The sequence below is a fragment of the Argentina anserina genome, chromosome 7 (genome assembly GCF_933775445.1).
Source record: "Argentina anserina chromosome 7, drPotAnse1.1, whole genome shotgun sequence".
Classification (NCBI taxonomy): domain Eukaryota; kingdom Viridiplantae; phylum Streptophyta; class Magnoliopsida; order Rosales; family Rosaceae; genus Argentina; species Argentina anserina.
Window position 1 is genome coordinate 12,747,396 of NC_065878.1, and position 20,170 is coordinate 12,767,565.

At 39.8% G+C, this 20,170-nt stretch overlaps 4 protein-coding genes across 4 annotated transcripts in view; 3 read left to right on the forward strand and 1 right to left on the reverse strand.

Annotated features, from left to right (window-relative positions):
* Positions 1-14,682, reverse strand: part of LOC126802972 (peptidyl-prolyl cis-trans isomerase CYP18-1) — a 101,397-nt gene extending 86,715 nt beyond the window's left edge. The window contains exon 1 of the mRNA XM_050530697.1: positions 14,679-14,682. The gene's annotated coding sequence lies outside the window, so the exon portion shown is untranslated. The remainder of the gene's footprint in view (positions 1-14,678) is intronic.
* Positions 11,173-13,452, forward strand: LOC126802965 (cytochrome P450 704C1-like). The gene is made up of 5 exons (XM_050530689.1): positions 11,173-11,718; positions 11,958-12,242; positions 12,376-12,711; positions 12,807-13,007; positions 13,098-13,452. Exons 1-5 carry the CDS (start codon positions 11,197-11,199, stop codon positions 13,314-13,316), a joined length of 1,563 nt encoding a protein of 520 aa, XP_050386646.1. The 5' UTR covers positions 11,173-11,196; the 3' UTR covers positions 13,317-13,452.
* Positions 14,117-16,944, forward strand: LOC126802968 (cytochrome P450 704C1-like). Its single transcript, XM_050530693.1, has 5 exons — positions 14,117-14,641; positions 15,019-15,303; positions 15,549-15,884; positions 16,246-16,446; positions 16,524-16,944. Exons 1-5 carry the CDS (start codon positions 14,120-14,122, stop codon positions 16,707-16,709), a joined length of 1,530 nt encoding a protein of 509 aa, XP_050386650.1. The 5' UTR covers positions 14,117-14,119; the 3' UTR covers positions 16,710-16,944.
* A 94-nt stretch (positions 16,945-17,038) lies between these two features.
* Positions 17,039-19,784, forward strand: LOC126802966 (cytochrome P450 704C1-like). The gene is made up of 5 exons (XM_050530691.1): positions 17,039-17,698; positions 18,123-18,407; positions 18,643-18,978; positions 19,138-19,338; positions 19,431-19,784. Exons 1-5 carry the CDS (start codon positions 17,177-17,179, stop codon positions 19,626-19,628), a joined length of 1,542 nt encoding a protein of 513 aa, XP_050386648.1. The 5' UTR covers positions 17,039-17,176; the 3' UTR covers positions 19,629-19,784.
* Positions 19,785-20,170: the final 386 nt, after the last annotated feature.

Consider the following 20,170-nt stretch of genomic DNA (forward strand, 5'->3'; position numbering starts at 1 on the left):
AAATTTCGTTGCTCACCACCCAAATTTTCAACATTCCCAAAGATTTGTCATCTTGCGGGACCCTCATAGCGCATCAATTATTCTTCTTGCGGCGGGGTAGAGTCGGCAAATTTGCATTGAAAGAGAAGCTTAATTAAAAAAGCAGCGCTCTCTCATATGCGTAGCAAAGTTAAGCTACATCAGCGTAATGGAAGTGAAGCTACATCAACGCAATGCAAAAAAAAAAGTGTAATGTGTTGAAGACAAAACAAGAGAGCAAAGTGTCATTTTCATGCGCAAGGCCATCACACAGCTAAGTCCCACTCCAACTACCTCTTGATTTTTTTTCCTTTGAAGTGAATCACGTGGCATGTATAAGATTATTCAATGCCACTCCGCCGACATGCATGTGCAATGTATTTCATTCAAATATGCTTACATAATCATTGCTTGATCACTCAAATGCTTACCTCTTCGGCGCAACACCATTTTAAAATGAGTGGAAGCCAAGTCCGCCAGGAAGCAAAGGACACTGCAACAATTCCACTACGCCAAAGCAACGTGCACTCTGCCATGCAAAAACAGAAGGCCATGCACCACCACAAAACTTCTGTTGCGGTGCAATGAACTGAGCTCAACAACAATCCATTATCCTCGATTCCTTGTTGGTACTCCGGCGTCGTAAATTCCAAACTTCAACAATCGGTGCAACTACGGCATAGCACAATCAATCCAATCATCATCCCATCCCCAACAAAACAATTTCAGGGAGTTCCAAAATACTTTGGACACCCCGCAACATCTCACCGCAACGCAACGACAATGCGCAACGACAATGCTCAATGCCACGCCGAAGTGATCATCATTCTGATCTCACCACATCAAACACAGAGCGCAACGCCAGTGATGATGTGTTGTAAAAAAAATTGGGTTTTGGTCATTCACTCTGCCGAAGCGAACTCCCAGTGGCACCCGCATAACACTCTAATCCGCAACGCTGATCAAAACTTCGTGCCACTACGCCGGATTCGTGTCACTGCGCCGCGCCTAGTAGGAACCGCAGCGGAGTGCAACATCAGCATCGAGCCAACGAAAACGCATCACCCTCGCGTATCACCAACGCGCAACGCATCTATCGTCGTAGAGCGATCAATAGCTTGTTGCACACCATCTAAACTTTCAAAATTCAAGTGCGGGGACTTTAAAGTTTGTCTGAACCGCCAGCTTTGCTTTTTGCTACGCACTCACATCATCATCGTGAAACACCGTCTGAGCACAAGGAGTTTCACTCATGAGTCATGACATGAAGTAATTGCAGCACAATGAAATAAATAAATGAGTAATTGTGTCCTTCAACGGTGCAGCAAGTCGACAGCGTAATGAAGAGCAACGCAGCACAACACATTCGTCTTGTGTTCTTGGCACCTATATCGCAGCACGCTTTTGGCACCCATGACGCAGCGCAAAGCTTCACCGGATTCAAGCTTTGTTAGCACTAGACAATCACCGCCGCATCAGGCATGGCAGGAACGCAGCTCCACAGAGCAATGCAACGAAAAATTGCATATAGCGCAAGCAACCAATGAGATAAGTTCCTTTTTAGCTACTCAAGGCTAGACAAATACATAATGTCTATTATACTTGTTGGAGCATGTTTACAATTAAACATAGCAGTTAGACTTTGGTCAGATCATTCAAATGCCATCTTTCATCCATTTGCATGAGTGGCCATGGTATGGTGCCACGCATCAAACCGCATGACATACCTGTCAAACTTACACATGCTTTGGCATTTCAATTCCTCCACCAAACTATATTGTTTGAGGCAATTCATGTACGTAGTCACCCTCTTGGCACAATAGCACAACTCAGCGCACTTCCGCTGGCGCCATCTCATAGATAGGTTAACGCGCAACACATGCGCGCAATGGAGTTCCGCAATGCAAAAGCACAAAGATAAGTTTTCTTTCAACTTTACATGCACAACTAATTGTGTCATTACTATCTTAATTGTGAAGCATGGCTACAATCAATACACATGCACCCCAAAATGCTAGACAACTATCAGGTTTCATGTTCAAATCCATTTGCATGAGGCGTTATAGTATGATGCCACACATCAATACATATATACATATATATATATATATATCACATACTCGTGCACCTTACACATGCTAATACATAGCTTTTGCATGCCATATTTAAATAATGTCTCATACTAGAGTTCATGCGGCCAATACGTGATAGAGCGCAATAAGTAGGCTCGGTTATTCATGTGTATTTGCATATATATGGAGAACATTATGCCATATATATATAGTCACACGAGAAGCGCACTAGATAGCTACCATACTATCATATACTACTAGAACGAACAATATTTGGTCAAAAGTGAGCCTACTGCCTACTTACCAACTTAATCAAAGCACATGCATATAAGCCGCCCTTGACTTTGTCTTTGGCTCATCAAGCCACTGAGATACTCTATTTTCAGAAGCTAGTTGTTGCGTATATGATTGATCATTCCATTGTTAGTGATAGCACACTCAATTGCATGGACATGACCACATGCTAATGACTCATTTGTTTTACTTGGAGGAATTGAAATGAGAATCACTCTAAACCGGGCATCTCCTGCATCTCCCCAAGAAAAGCCAAAGGGACTACTTGCAATCATTCCCCGAGCAATGGAGCGTCATGCTTGGACAACTCCAACATGGTTTGATACTTGTATCTGGAGCGCAACTCCATTCTAAATTGGCATAAGATAAGTAGAATGTTATATCTCCCCATACTCTTACGTACAACATAGTCATTACCATGTCTTAGCATGATTTTATTACGCAACAAAGCATACTTACGACGAGTACCTGCCACATATATGCTTAGAGAATGTGTGACGCACACTTGAATGTCAAACTTGATTGTGCTAATGAAACTAGGAATTTTTCTAACCATTGTTCAAGAGAACAATTAAATTCCTTATGCAGACTATTTCATCACACAACACTCAGACATCACGGAGTCAGAAATTCTTTCCTCGCCAAAAAGTGAGAGACTACGCCTAAGAGAGCTCAAGCCGCTTAAATACGCCCACTACGCCCAAAGTGGCTCAGACATCCTATGTGTAACGCTTATCTATGCTACGATGGATGTAATATGCCCAAAGTGGCTCAAAGACATTCTACGCGTAACGCTTATCTACGCTACGATGGATGTAATACGCCCAAAGTGGCTCAAAGACGTCCTACGCGTAACGCTTATCTACGCTACGTCGCATTTAATACGCCCAAAGTGGCTCAAAGACGTCCTACGCGTAACGCCTATCTACGCTACGATGGATGCACTACGCCCAAGAGGGCTCAAGCCGCGTAAATATGCGCACTACGCCCAAGAGGGCTCAAGCCGTCCTACGCGCAAAGCACACTGCGCTCAGAGGACGCACTACACCCAAGAGGGATCGACATCCTACGTGTAAAGCTCACTACGCTACGATAGTAGCTTTACGCTCGAATGTCCGCCAAAAAGATGTCATATGCGTAGCCTATTACGCTATTATTGACGCACCACGCTCTAATTCAATGCTAAAAAGACGTCATATGCGTAGCCTATTACGCTATGATTGACGCACCACGCTCTAATTCAACGTCCAAAAGACGTCCTACACGTAGGTCACTACGCTAAGATGGATGCACAACGCTCTATGTCAGTGCTCAAACGTCCTACGCGTAAAACTCTGCGCTAAGCTGGACACATTACGCCCGTAGTGGCTCAACGCCGTCCTACGCACACTGCAATATAGGACGCACCAGCCTATAGAGGTCTCACTAGCCTTCAAAGGCCATATTGGCATATAAAAGCCACACTCACCCGTAGTGGCTATATTAGTCCAAAGCGCCATCACGCAAGACTACTTCGCCTAAGCACACCGCACACATAGGCCATATCACTCGAAACCGCCTCGCTGACTAGGGGTTTCGGGGACTTACACACACTCACGTACTATATCATATTCGGGACCATACATACACACGCATCATCATGTGTCAAACACACATCGCGCCCGTACATTGTTATGCTATCCATGACAACAGACATACTTCGTGCACATATGCTTTTATCTTTGTTTTGCAGGTTTGAGAGTCCCTTCTTGCTTAAGGAGTTTGGGGACTGGCAGGGGTATGCCACCGCCCGGACACTTATGCTCGGTGACATGTTGATTGATAAACTCCCCAAGCAAGAAGTTCCACTTACTTAGGGACTGCGGGGGGACATGTTGGCACCCCTACTAGCACAGAGCTAGTATGGCATACCACCGAGCATAAGCATCACTCTCTAGGCGGATCTACAAGTCACTATGTGGCTCAACCATGATATTCATAGCGTACCTCGTCATACAAGCTTTCCAATGATAGTCGGAACTCACCAAGACACCACCGGGAAGTCACCTTTCCGACCTCATCAAGATGACTCCATAATAAGCCTAGAGGGGCACTTGTCCCACATTGAAGAATATGTAAATGAGAGGAGTTTCCTCACTTATAAAAGGGACCCCTCATCCCATTTAGAAACGGGGATCACTACTTGTATAACTCAAGGCTATTTGCTTATACTAGTGGATTCAAGTGGACGTAGCCTACCCCAAGAGAGGAAGGTGAACAACTATACTTCTTGTGTCAAACTAACACTCACTAATAGCTAACCGTGTGATCAGCCACCCATCTGGTAATCACAACGTTAACAATCAGAACGAAGAACTCTAATTGTGGCATTATATTGTGTTTGAACAGTGGTATAGAAGGCTTGAAAAGCCGGAAAAACCTCATCTTTAGTTTTGAGGAGAACAATCCACGAAAGACGGGTGCAATTATCAATAAATGATACATAATACCGCATTCCGGACACAGTAGATTCTTTGGAGGGTCCCCAAACATCAGAATGAATTAATTTAAAAGGAAGAATACGTTTATTAGAAGTACTAGGGGAATAAGTAGATCGATGACTCTTACCTAAAATACACGTCTCACAACATAAAAGTGACTCATCCACACTAATAAACAAATTAGGCATAGATTGTTTCATAACACGAAAAGATGGATGCCCTAAGCGACGATGCCATAACCAAATTTCACTTAACTTGTCAGAAGTGAAGATTAAGCGGTCCGAGACTGTGCCCCTAGTTTTTCCCCTGCATATGTCGGATTCAGATGAAACAACCGGCCCCTCAGATACCCCCGACCAATTAACTCCCCGGTGAGAAGATCCTGAAATATCACTTACATAGCAAAAAATGTCACAGAACACTTAGCGTCAGTGTTCAATTAGGGAACATATATCAAATGATGAGATAAAACAGGTACATATAGCACATTGTGAAGCTCCATTGTGAAGCTCCATTGTGGGAGTAATACGAACTGACCCTTTCCCTAAGACGGGGAAGACCTCACCATTAACATTAGTAACATAGAGTACTGGTGGAGGAGAAAATACGGTAAAATAAGATTTGTCATAAGTCACATGATCATACGCATCAGAATCAATAATCCATGTATCAAAACCAACAAAGTTAGAAATAGTTAATGCCATACCATTTTTGCCACGACCAGCTATGGATGCGGTAGGTATTGCTCCTCCTGCTGTATGATGATCATGTCCAACCACAACATAGATATCTGGTTCTTGGATGAATTGAATAGCTGCTTTCGCCTTGGGACGATAATTAGGCCTCTTAGGCCGAAGGTGTGGATACAGCTTCCAACAGGTCATACGAGCATGGTTAGTATCATGGCAATAAGAGCAAGGAGGGCGGGGCTGATTCACGAAGCCTGATGGTGGTCCTTGCTGATGAAGTGGAGCTGAAGTGGCCTGCTGAAGGGGTGGTGCTGCGATCTAGCACGAAAAATAAGGCTGAAAACTTTAACTTGTGTCTGATGAAGACTCTCTTGTTGAGATTCATCCTTACGGATATATGTGAAAGCTGTAATTAGGTTAGGGGGTTCGGTCTATCTGAGCAATTCTCCTTTCACACTGTTATGTTTTCCATCAAGACCTTTCAAGAAATGGTGAACTCGCTCAAGCTCCTTCTCGTGTTGGTACCAAACAATATCCGCCTGATTCTTGATCATGCAAGGACGTTTCACATCAATCTCAGCCAAAATATGAAATCAGAGTGGTGAAATATTGGGCCACCGGTTGCCCATCATATTGCATCGCCAAAGCTATGCACATTAACTCATGAACCTGTATGAAATCAGAGTCATTAGTATATAAGCCTTTCAGTGTCTGCCATATTTTCTGCGCAGTGTCACATGCCTCCACCAGATCAACTATATCATCATTCATAGCTTTCCACATGATTGACATCACAAGACCATCATCGTTGTCCCACTTAGTGTAGGCAATAATATCATCTGCACCAGGAGCCGTAGTTACTCCGGTTACATGCCCAATCTTGTGCATTCCTCGAAGATGAGCTGCCATAATTCTCTTCCATTAACGAAAATTGGTCCCATTGAGTTTGGTTCCCCCAAAGGAACCACTATCAGAACTCTTGATAGATACTTTAAATTTCAGAACATCATTGATCTGAGAACTCTCAGCTTCTTCTCTAGAACCCATTGAAAAACAAATTAAAAATCAGGAATTATACAGCGGCAACCCAAAAAAAAACTGAATGAACATGTCTTGGGTGCACGTGCACTATCAGTGAACCTGCATTGACAACCAAGACTAGCAAATCTGGGCTGGGGCAGGTCGGGTTGAATCTGGTCCGGGTCGGATCGGGTCGAATCTTGTTAGTGTCGGGTTGGGTCGAATCAGGTTTGGGTCGGGTAGAATTCAGGCCGGGCGGGTCGAATCTATGCCGGGCCGGGCGGGTTGAATGCGGTCCGTGTCGGATCGAATGTGGAGCTCGGTGACTCGAAATTCAGAGATGATAACGGAGCTTGGACGAGGAGGAGCTCAACGGCGCGGTGGAGAGCTCGATGCGGCGGCAGCGACGGAGAAAAATATGTGGAGCAGTCCGTAAGATGTCGCCGGCGCTCGTCGAGGAAGAGTTTGTCGGAGAGGAGCAGTCCCTCTCAAGACCGGCCTTTAGAACAAGGACGACGAGGAGGAGCTCTTTGTGGAGTCGCTACGCCGCCGAGATGACCCCGCACCGTGGAAGAAGACGTGGGTATTAGGTGATTCCGGATTCACAGTGAGCTCGTCGGCCGGGCTAGTGAGGAAGGGCTGAGCTCCGGCTGGTGGTGACAGCGAGCTCATCGGCCGGGCTCGAACAAAATGCTGGACGAGTCGGACCTCGTCGGCCGGGCTCGCACAGTTCTGAAGAAAAACAAAAAACTCAGAAAAAAACAGAGCAAATTTTTCGTGCTTTGATACGAAGAAGAATTCAATATTGCTTATAGATTCTTACACCGAAAATGTACTATAAATAATCCTATAAAGTATACAATTATCCTATTTCCACTAATCACTCCGTAATTCTCTCCTTCAATCACGCTGACATCGGCTTGGCGTATGTCCTATTTTTTCGCTTATTTACTCGACTGCCACTGAGTATAATTATTTTTTCCCTCATTCCTTTCTTCTCTTCTTCTATTACTCTCCATGTATCTCGCTTTCTTTGTTATTCTCTCCACTTAAACCAATTCTAAAAACTCTAATTTGCTTACAATCAGGTCCTAAATTAATATACTACTGTCAAGAAATAGTTCAACTCACGGCAGCGTGCGAGTATCGTAACCTAGTTGGATATAATCAATTATATAATTCATATACAATAGCCTCACGTCCCGCGTCATCGATTGCACGTGAATCTACTGTGAATGTTACCTGAAATTAAGGTGGTTATTCTTCACGTTTATGAAGCCTTTCAAGTTTCATCCATCTCTCTCTTCAACCATGTCTTCTTCTGTAATTTTTTTCTCCATTCATATGAAGATTATGTTCCTATAAATTGATCAATAAAGTGATGGTAATATTTTTACTGGGACTCAGTAACATGTTTACTAGAGGTCAATAATTTATTATTGGACGATACTAGGGGTTAGTAACATAGTTGTTAGGTGTCAGTTCATAATTATTGGGTGTCAGTAACAAAAGTATTGGGGGTTAGTGATTTCGGCGACGGGTTATCAGATTTTGAATTTCGATGACCGGTGACTTGAAATTTATTATAAGTTACTAAGGTTTAGTTATTCCGGCGTCCCATGGCCAGAGTCCGGTGGACGGTGGCTAAAGCCCCCCAAACGGTGACCGGAGTCCGGCGAATGATGGCCCCAAAGTCTCTTTCTATAATAGGTGTGAGGGTAAAATCATCTTAAAGTGTATGTTTAGTGGAAATGTGTTGATTTGGGTAAATTGTAAGTTACCTTGTGTTGAAATGGGCACAACGGAGGTCAAATTAATACTAAATTGACATTTTTCCTAAAATAATACCTATCTTTGTACTTCAAATTAGTGATCGAGTACGATAAGAGCAAGTAATAGATCACTACTATCATTTGGTAGCGAGATTATATAATTTTATTGTTGCACTCTTTTTTTTATCACTAGTGTGTGAGTATGGAGATATGAGCTTTTCTCTGTAATTTTGACTTATGTATTTGGGCTTTTATCTTTGTATTTTAGTAGGCAACCCAAACATCCGGCCTGCCAAGTGTTATACCGTCACTCAATATTCGAAATATCAGATATATCGGCCGATATATCGTTGATATTTCGAATTCGATACGATAAGGGCATATCGGTCAAAATTTATCGGTTGACGCAGAAATGATGGTCAACGGTCAAATATCGGTCAAACTTTGATTTTTTTATTTTTCAATTTTTGTTTAATTTTTTAATATTTATTTTCTCTCTATTTTTTGAAAAACTTATATTTTTTTTTCATTTTTTCATATATATTTTTAATTTATATATATTTTAAATATATATGATGAATTTCAAGTCTAAATAATTATTCTTAAATACCTATTTTTTATTATTAGATGTCGTTCGTGTACTTTAATTGTCACAAAATCAAGTATTTATTTTTTTAATTTACTTAGTACTGTTTTTTTTAGTTTATTTGATACATATTAAAGTATATTTTTATAAATTTTATTCAAAATAAGCAAATTCGATAAAACCGGTATATATCGATATATCCCCGATATATCTCCGATATATCGTTTTACCCGTCGACCGATACGATACCGATAAGCGATATTTAGACCATTGCCGTCACTTGTGTCAACAGAATAATGGCTCTACTTCTAGAGCTTGAAAGGAAGATTATTGGCGATCACGAGCATTTTGTTTTGAAGATGATGAATAATTTCATTCAGATTGCAAACAAAACCCAAGGGAATGCCTCCACACGCCACCCGCTACCACATTTTCAGGGTAGACAAGGATTTATGGCACAAATGCCAAAGAGCACATATCCCGCCCACCTATCTAAGCAATAAACACCTTGCATAAGGACGACAATTCCATGATCAACATGGGAACAACAAGAAAAAAAAAACCAAAGCAAAAATGAAAACCAAACCGAAAGTTCAAAACAAAACATAACAAACGAAAAAGAAAGCAACTAACAGAGGCCATAGCCTCATAACTGTTCCTTGCCCTTGGAGCTAGGGGTAGGAGGTGCACTAGCATATAGGTATGCAAGAACCTGATCACCAGGGATCTTCTTTGGCTGACGAGGAGTCTTGCCAGCAACCATGGCCAATGTTTTGATCCGATTTGGTTTCTTAAATTTTGGAGGAATATTTTTCAGATAAAACTAAAAGGACAGAAGATCCATCGGAATGGAATGGATGACAACAGCCCCATCATAATCCCGCGGCTACTGTGGGCGGCGCATGAGCGCCACGCGCGGCTGCGTGAGGGTGGCGCGTGAGCCCCATGCGCCGTCGTCTGCGGCGTCACGTGAACAGTAATTGTGTGAACAATGTTTCAATGGTAATGAATCGTCGCCTGTGATTTTACATATCGTTTTTCTAAGCACTTTATCATGCTATTAGGTGACCGCGAAACGAGTGAGGGAATCACTTTCGGTGTCCTGGAAGTTGCACGCAGGAAATAAGTGAGTAAATCTCACTATGACAAGTCTACCCTTGGCGGTGACTCATATTTACGATTTTTTAAAAAGAGTGAACTGTGACATCTACATAATATAGTGGGTTGTGTATGTGTACAAAAATGGTAAATACGATACATATGTATGGGTTGCTATATTATATAATGTTACGGTTCTTATTTCAAAATGAGATTATATTGTGGTGACAATATTTATATTGTTGTACAAGAGTCTCTTGGTTGTAGTACATAAACATGTGTTGATTGTTATATTGTACGTTGTTTTAACATTGAGTCTTGCTAAAACGTTTTCTGGTGGTCGGACGTTGTTGGCAGTAATCGGAACCAAGCCTTGGCCCGGTGTCAGTTACGATTAGTTAGAGCTCTAATGGTGTAGGGGATAGTTCTGCAGGTGAGGATTAGCAGTTTCTGAGGGTTTACTCTGAAGATTGCTGAAGATTTCTTTCTTCTGTTTGTGGTGATAATTGAGTGAATTTTACATTTCCATTTGTTATAATACTTGAAGTATAAACTGGTTATGTATTATTCAAGTCGACTGAGTCGTACTGTGAACTCAGTTTTGATACACTGTTACTATAAAATAATTTCAATATATTTGAGATTGTTTTAGAGTTTTCATGGTTTCGAATTCGAATTTTTATCATTCGAATTTTGGGGCTGTGACACTAACTTTAACCTAAGATTATGTGATTGTGTTGGTGTTGGTTTCTGTTATTCAATTGTGGAACACTAAACATATAGTCATTCAACTAAAAATGCAACCTAATTTTTACCAGGGTGGGTACTGATGTAATCTTTAACACAGATCAGTCTTTCGAAAAAAGGTGGATACTGAGTAGCATCACAAAAATCTTTAAATTTATAATGATCCATAACATAATTGAGCGTGAAAAGACATAATCTTTACCTTTCTTTTTTGTGATAATCATATGGTTGCACTTGATATCTATCACACGTACAGATATAAAATTCAAACCACAAAAAGATAAAATGAAGCGCTGTCCCGGTGGCATTTCACCCCCCAGAAATTTTGTGGTGAAAGTCACACCTTCAACTAAAAGTCCTAAACTCTGTGCCACTCTCTATATTAGTTGCTTTGCCTCCAACCATTTTAATTAAACAGATATGGAGTTTTTCTACTTCATTTGCACCTGCACTATTTCAGTACTCTCTCTTTTCCTAACCTTCTTCTGTTATCTCATGCTCAAGATCTTCACAGGCAAATCCATAGGAAACCCAACCTATGCACCAGTGAAAGGCACAGTCTTTCATCTGCTCTTCTACTACAACAAACTCTATGACTACCAAACCCGAGTGGCCAGAGGAACCCCAACTCACCGGATTCTGGCCCCGGACTTCAGTTTATTATACACAACTGACCCAAGAAATATTGAACATGTTCTCAAGACCAACTTTGCATATTATTCAAAAGGGGTGTACAATCAGGAAATCATGTGTGATATTTTTGGCCAAGGGATTTTTATTGTTGATGGAGAAAAGTGGAGACACCAGAGGAAGCTTGCGAGCTATGAGTTCTCAACGAGGGTTCTTAGAGATTTCAGCTGTTCTGTTTTCAGAAGAAGTGCTGCAAAATTGGTTAAAGTCATTTTTGAGTTTTCGGATTCAAATGGGGTTTTTGATATGCAGGTGAGAAACCTTAGACCACAAGATTCATTTTTGTGTATTAGTCTTTATTTTGATAAATGAACAGAGTTAGACAGGACTCTGTTATACTTGTTCATGGTTTGCTTGATCATGTTGGTTAGCCGTTTAGGTATATACTTACCATTAATATATCAGAATATATTGTTTCATTTTTATGTGAACAACATAAACCTTGCCGACACTTGAGTACTTTTTCTTGCATATGTTCGCTTCATTTGTAGGACTTGCTTATGAGGTGTACCTTGGATTCCATATTCAAAGTTGGATTTGGAGTAGAGCTAAATTGCTTGGAAGGGTCAAGAAAAGAAGGGATAGAATTCATGAAGGCCTTCGATGAGTCAACTGCTTTAACTTATTGGCGATTTGTTGATCCTCTCTGGAAATTGAAAAAATTTCTCAACGTAGGTTCTGAGGCTACCCTTAGAAAGCATGTCAAAGTCATACGAGATTTTGTGCACCAACTTATCAAGAGCAAGAGAGATGTGCGAGCTGGCCAGAAACATAATGCAAGTGAAATTCTTAGAATTGTTTTTAGGGGAATTCTTAGAACTTTGCTCAATTGAGTTAATTCACTAATCATTGAAGTAAATCGTTGATTATTTTACTGATGAAATATAACATTTATGTCGTGTTACGTAGGATGACAAGGAGGACATTCTTTCACGGTTTCTATTGGAGAGTGAAAAGAATCCAGAGGAAATGAACGATAAATATCTAAGTGATATCATTCTGAATTTTATGATTGCTGGGAAAGATTCAAGTGCTAATACACTCTCATGGCTCTTGTACATTCTCAGCAAGAACCCTCTAATACAGGAAAAAGTTTCACAAGAAGTTAGGTATGTTGTTGGTCTGAATCATGGAGCTAATGTCGACGAATTTGTGGCCAGTATAACTGATTCAACTCTTGAACAAATGCATTATCTTCATGCAACACTAACGGAGACCTTGAGGCTATACCCTGCTGTTCCTGTGGTATGCATACTCAAAGTTCCCATAAAAATCTTGTAATTTACTAATTCCAATTGTACTTATGAAAGCTATGTCTTAATCTTGCTTTCTACTCTAAGGATGGGAGGTGTGCAGAGATAGATGACATTCTTCCTGATGGCTTCAGAGTGAAAAAAGGAGATGGAGTAAACTACATGACCTATGCCATGGGCAGGATGACTTATATCTGGGGAAAAGATGCAGAGGATTTCCGACCAGAAAGATGGCTCAAGGATGGAATTTTCCAGTCTGAATCATCTTTCAAATTTGTCGCTTTTCATGTATGTGTCATACATTCTGTTTCTTGTTGGTCACATATATTAACCATCCAAACAATCACCAGTACGTTGTTTTACCGGTGCTATTTGCAGGCCGGTCCACGGATCTGTCTAGGGAAGGATTTTGCTTACCGGCAGATGAAGATCGTAGCAATGGCTCTTCTTTATTTCTTCCGCTTCAAATTGGCCGATGAAGCAAAAGAAGTAAACTACCGGACCATGTTCACCCTTCACATTGATGGCAGTCTTCCCATGCTTGCAGTTCGAAGGACAATGGACTCATATAAAGGTAAATCGATCACATTTGTATAGTTGATCCCACCTGATGTCTACATATGGTATTACGTACAGGTACCATGTAAACTAGTTCATCTGTACTCTCTTTCTTTTGAGAGTATGTACGTTGGTAATACTGTAATTATAAGTGTTACTTGAGTGTCAAGCTTTATTGAGCTGTGAGTTTGTAACTAAACCCTCTATTAAGATGTGTACGAGATTACCATCCATGAATATCGATCAGAAGATCACAAGCTTATGTGTTATGACAGCTGATCGATTCGATCTAATTTCAATCGATTTATGATTGACGGGCCCTGCTTCTAAGAAATGGGACATAAAAGAACACATATCATTGGATTTTGGATCGTCCTTTTGTCCGGTACTCATTGTCTTCTTTGCACAATCACACAATGTCATCTATGCCTCGTTCATAATACGAAATTCGACAGTAGATTAAGTTTAAGGAAACTTCAATACTCTAAAACATCACCATCAAGTTTACCAAGTTCACCAGGGCACACTACGACTAATTTGGTACCGTGCAACTGTTTTTTGGTAAATAAAATTCCACAAATGACACGACGATTGAGTAGGTGAGAGATAATTAAGAGAGGATCCTGATCTTTGCAACATCAATCTTTGCCAAAAGACAACAGCTAATTAACATCACATATGAGCAGAAACGTGATCAACTACTTGGATAATTATGTTTGGATGAAATCAAACAAATGAATACGAAAATAAGAATTTTCAACGTAAGAATAAACCCCATCGATGTCTTTCAATCTCTTTATATCCTCTCCCCATCCCATTTCCTCCAATCATCCCAAACAAAAATGGAGTTTCTCTATCTCCTCCTCATTCTCATACTTTTGCCACTCTTCCTCTTCGCAGCCTTCATCTCGTTTCTCATACTCAGACTCTACACAGGCAAGTCCATCAAAGACCCAAACTACCCACCAGTAAAGGGCACCGTCTTCCACCAGCTCTTATACTTCAACACACTCTACGACCACGAAGCCGAAGTCGCTAGAGAAAACCCTACTTTTCGGCTACTCGCGGCGGACCACAGTGCAATATATACTTGCGACCCAAGAAACATCGAGCACATGCTCAAAACCAGATTTGCTGATTACGTGAAAGGGGAGTATAGCCAGACTATTGTGAGGGATGTTTTTGGGAATGGGATATTTAATGTGGATGGAGACAAGTGGAGGAAGCAGAGGAAGCTTGCAAGTTTCGAGTTTTCGACCAGGGTTTTGAGGGATTTTAGCTGTTCTGTTTTTAGGAAAAGTGCTGCCAAAATTGTCAGAAAGGTTTCTCAGTTTTCAGAATCCAGTGAGGTTTTTGATATGCAGGTTAGTAATAATGTACAAATTCATTACCCCTTGTTTGTAGATTTCTAATGATGATGATGATGATGATGATGAGAGAGAGAGAGAGAGAGAGAGAGAGAGACTTCTGAAATTAGGGTGTCTAATTGTCTATCACAATGTCACTCCATAAAAATGCTTCATGCTTTACCTTTCATAATCCCCCTTTAATTTTTAATATCAATATATCATTTTTATATGTTGATTGTGATATCTTAGCTTTGTGGAACATAGAAATAGCTAAGCAATTACATCTTTCATCCTGCATCTGGAAACAGAACATGGATGAGAATACAATAATTAAGAAGTTTTTTTTTTTTGATATAGAGTACTTACTTTCTTGCGTATGATTGTGAATGAAGGATTTTCTTATGAGATGCACATTGGATTCCATATTCAAAGTTGGATTTGGAATAGAACTAAATTGCTTGGAGGGGTCAAGCAAAGAAGGGCTAGCTTTCATGAAGGCGTTTGATGAGTCAACTGCTATGACCTATCGGCGATATGTTGATCCATTCTGGAAATTGAAAAGATTTCTCAACATTGGTTCTGAAGCCACCCTTGGAAATTATGTAAAAGTCATTCATGGCTTTGTGCACCAACTTATCAGTACAAAGAGGACATTGCTGGCTAACCAGAAACATGGTGTAAGTGAACTCTATCATTTTTGCTTTACTTTTCTGTCATTTGTACTCTTTTGTGCCTGTGTATCGGTGAGCTAGAGCATTTTCTCTTAATTTTAGTAATAAATCATCATCTCATGATATGGATGTTATTTTGACTGGAGCTCTGTAGTAAATTAGATGTTTGTGGCAATATGTAATGGGATTGCCTTGCATGATGTTTGTCTTCTCTCTAACTTCTAATCCTATGTCTGCTATAAATTTCATAGAATGACAAGGAGGACATACTGTCACGGTTTCTACTCGAGAGTGAGAAGAATCCGGAGGAGATGAATGATAAATATCTAAGCGACATAATTCTGAATTTCATGATTGCTGGGAAAGATACCAGTGCAAATACACTCTCATGGTTCTTCTACATGCTCAGCAAAAACCCTCTAATACAAGAAAAAGTTTCACGAGAAGTGAGGGATGTTGTTTGTCTGGATCATGAAGCCAGCATTGATGAATTTGTGGACAATATAACGGATGCAGCTCTTGAACAAATGCACTATCTTCATGCTGCATTAACAGAAACCTTGAGGCTATATCCAGCAGTTCCTATTGTATGTGTACTTCAATTTTTTTTGCCAGTTACTTTTTATTCTAGTATTCGGATGAACGTGATGCTTGTCATAAATGTCTGAAGTTTAAAAGAGCACAGATTCAAAGGTCTAATATCAAATCAGTGAAGTCTTATGATTTTTGAGCTTCAGTAAACCCAATATAGATTGACCTGCATATCTAAAGGTGACATAGAAGTAACACCTACCAAAAATCACTAATTTTAGGGCAATTTCAAATGCTTGAGGAAGGTTACTAGGTTAGGTGATGAATTTGAAATCTTAATCATGATGACTTTCGTATCAGTGACTGTCATTCGTGACATTATTGATATTTTTTTCATTGATCTTTTCGTTCTGCAAGGATGGTAGACATGCAGAGGTAGATGACATTCTTCCTGATGGCTTTAGGGTGAAAAAAGGAGACAGTATTAACTACATGAATTATGCCATGGGCAGAATGCCTTACATTTGGGGAAAGGATGCAGAGGAGTTTAAACCTGAAAGATGGCTCAACAATGGAATTTTCCAGCCGGAATCACCTTTCAAATTTGTTGCATTTCATGTTCGTGTCGTCTCTTATTTTTCTTATCTAACACATATACCAACCACCAGACTCTTAATAGCTTTACTCGTGCGCAGGCTGGTCCTCGGATCTGTCTGGGGAAGGACTTTGCTTATCGACAGATGAAGATAGTAGCAATGGCTCTTCTTTTCTTCTTCCGCTTCAAATTGGCTGATGAAACAAAAAATGTGACCTATAGAACCATGTTCACCCTTCACATTGATGGAAGTCTTCCTTTGGTTGCACTTCCCAGGAAAACCTGATCAGTTACCATATATGAAGAAAAATAATGTCACTTTGGTAATTATTATGACAATAGAGAGTGAATAATGTTAATATTTATGTAAATTAGAGGATATATATATTATATTCTCTTGCTGGAGTGTGAATGATATATTGATATATTATATACTGTGATCTTGAATCCTGAACCAGGTCAACTGTTGTAGTTTCATTGCTGATGAGATACCCTCCCAGGTCTATAATTTGCAATAATCTAATGTTTCATAGTTTTTTTTTTATTACTCAATAATTTCATTAATCAACATCAGCCGATCAGTATATGCTAATATATAATCTTTTGATATTTTCTATTGCATTCTTCACTTCTTTCAATATATTTTTCATGGAGATAAGCAACTCTTTCAATAAATCTTTTGATCTTTTCTACTACCTTTCTTTCTCACTATCTATATATTACTTTGTCTTCCTCAATCTTGTTTAGAGAAAGATGGTTATTCTCTATTTCCTCTTTGCTTTCACAGTTCTGTTACTATTTCTCTTCATAACTTTCTTGTCTTCCCTCATACTCAAAGTCTTCACAGGCAAGTCCATCAGAGACCCAAGCTACCCGCCTGTAAAAGGCACAGTTTTTCATCAGCTCTTATACTTCACCAAGCTATATGACCACCAAACCCAAATCGCCAGAGACACCCCAACTTACCGCCTTCTTGCTCCTGTTGGCAGTGCTGTATACACATGTGATTCACGAAATATAGAGCATGTCCTAAGAACCAAATTTTCCAGTTATACTAAAGGTGCATATAATGAACTTATCATGGGTGATACTTTTGGTCATGGGATATTTGTTGTTGATGGAGAGAAGTGGAGGCAGCAGAGGAAGCTCGCGAGCCTGGAGTTTTCAACTAGGATTCTTAGAGATTTCAGCTGTTCTGCGTTTAGAAGAAATGCAGCAAAACTGGTTAAAGTTATTCATGAGTTTTCAGATTCCAATTGTGCTTTTGATATGCAGGTGAGTGATCTGAAACTGGTTATAGTAAATATTCTTTGATTTTTAGTCAATTCTTTTTTGTTTGTCTAATGAGGTTTGTCAGATAGTCATAGTGTTTAGGTGATGATAAAAATAAGAATAAAAATATGTCATGCATATATTTAGTGATTGATTTAGTCTGGCTACCGGTTTAGAGTTGTCCTCTGATGCTCCCAAGTCCCAAGTCCATTTTTTATTTAGACTGGTATTCAAAGCATGCTGAGGAAGATATATTGAAGCAGTTAAGGCATTCATCACAGTTGCTTCCAAAAAATCAAATTCGTAGTGATCAACTAATCAAATAGCCTAAAGAAGCTTGACTTTGAAGTTTGAATTCTTAGATCCAGTGTAAAGAAATTACTCTCTTTTTTGCATATGAATCATATGATTAAATGATTCTTTGCAGGACTTGCTTATGAGGTGTACCTTGGATTCCATATTCAAAGTTGGGTTTGGAATAGACCTGAATTGCCTAGAGGAGTCGAGCAAATCAGGGTTAGGATTTATGAAGGCTTTTGATGAGTCAACTGCTCTAACTTACCGGCGATATGTTGATCCATTCTGGAAAGTTAAACGATTTCTCAATGTTGGTTCTGAGGCCAGTCTTAGAAAGTATCTCAAAGTCATTAATGATTTTGTGAATAATATAATCAGAAAAAAGAGGAAATTGCTAGCTGGGGAGAAATCTGGTGTAAGCAAATTTTTGCTTTCACATTCTCTTTGCAATGCCATTGATTCTGTGTGAATAACAAATATTGCATTCCAATTTTATCCTGCATTAACATCTTTCATACAAGAGTGATATGAATTTCTAAGCCAACTAAACATTCACTGGCTGATATCTTGAATTTCCACTCCTACCAAAGGTTGCACAAGTAGTACTTGATGAAGATCTTGACTATTTATAATTTATTAATGTTTCACAGATTGACAAGGATGATATATTATCAAGGTTCCTCGTGGAAAGTGAGAAGGATCCGGAACAAATGACTGACAAATATCTAAGTGATATAGTTCTGAATTTTATGATTGCCGGCAAAGATACAAGTGCAAATACACTCTCGTGGTTCTTCTACATGCTCAGCAAGAACCCTCTAATGCAGGAAAAAGTTGCACAAGAAGTGAGGGATGTTGTTGGTCTGGATCATGAAGCCAACATTGATGAAGTTGTGGCCAATATAACTGATGCAGCTCTTGATAAAATGCACTATCTTCACGCTACTCTAACTGAGACTTTGAGGCTATATCCTGCAGTTCCCCAGGTACGTACGTATAGCTATGTATATATACTTAAAGTTCTAATGGAACAATTCCACAAGGAACTCTTGTAACTGTTTTTGAAGAAGTTGAACTTTTAATCTTTTTATTACATGCCAAAGTTATCATGAATTGAAAACTGTGTATCTGTGTCTTACCTTAAGGATGGGAGATCTGCGGAGACAGATGACATTCTTCCTGATGGTTTTAAAGTGAAAAAAGGAGATCGAATAACCTACATGGCCTATGCCATGGGAAGAATGCCTTACATCTGGGGAAAAGATGCTGAGGATTTCCGACCTGAAAGATGGCTCGAGAATGGAATTTTCAAGCCGGAGTCGCCTTTCAAATTCGTGTCCTTTCATGTTCGTATCACATTATCATCATTTTCTAGCTATAATATCTAATGAGGCAGTACCTATCATCCTCATAGTCAGTCTCCCTTGTGCTGTTGCAGGCAGGGCCTAGGATCTGTCTAGGGAAGGACTTTGCTTACCGACAGATGAAGATAGTAGCAATGGCTCTTCTCTGGTCCTTCCGCTTCAAATTGGCTGACAAAATGAAGAATGTAACATATAGAACCATGTTCACCCTTCACATAGATGGCAGCCTCACTATGCTAGCAGTCCCAAGGGAATTTCGAGACATTTCATGAGCAAAACAGTATTGGAGCGAGTGTGAATGCTATTTCTATCTAAATCAGTGCATTGATGTATGTTATATTCTCTATCTCTTTGTCATTGATCAGATGAATCATTATGAAAGTTTAGAAACCACATGTAAGTTGCTTTCTACTTTCTCATACATTAAGAATAAAGTAAGAATAAAGTCATAAGCTTATGCATTATTATTAATGACACAATTATATTCTAGTTGAAAGCTTCACAAAATTTTCTCATTAAATTAATTAGGAGAAAATTAGACACTGCTTCCACCACTATTTGCACAAGAGCTTTCACCAAGAAGAGGTAAACCATTGTTTCCATACCCAGCAGCATCACTAATCTCACCTTCTCTCTCATTAACCAAAACAAGTGCTAAGTGAAGGTTGTTTGCCTTATCTCGAAATGACCAAACTTGGATCAACTCACCTTCTTTAAGTTCATTCTCGACAACAATCGTCTTATACCATTGAGTTTTCAGCACATACCATTCACTTGTGGCCATGCTCCACTGTCGCAAGCATATCTCTCTTTT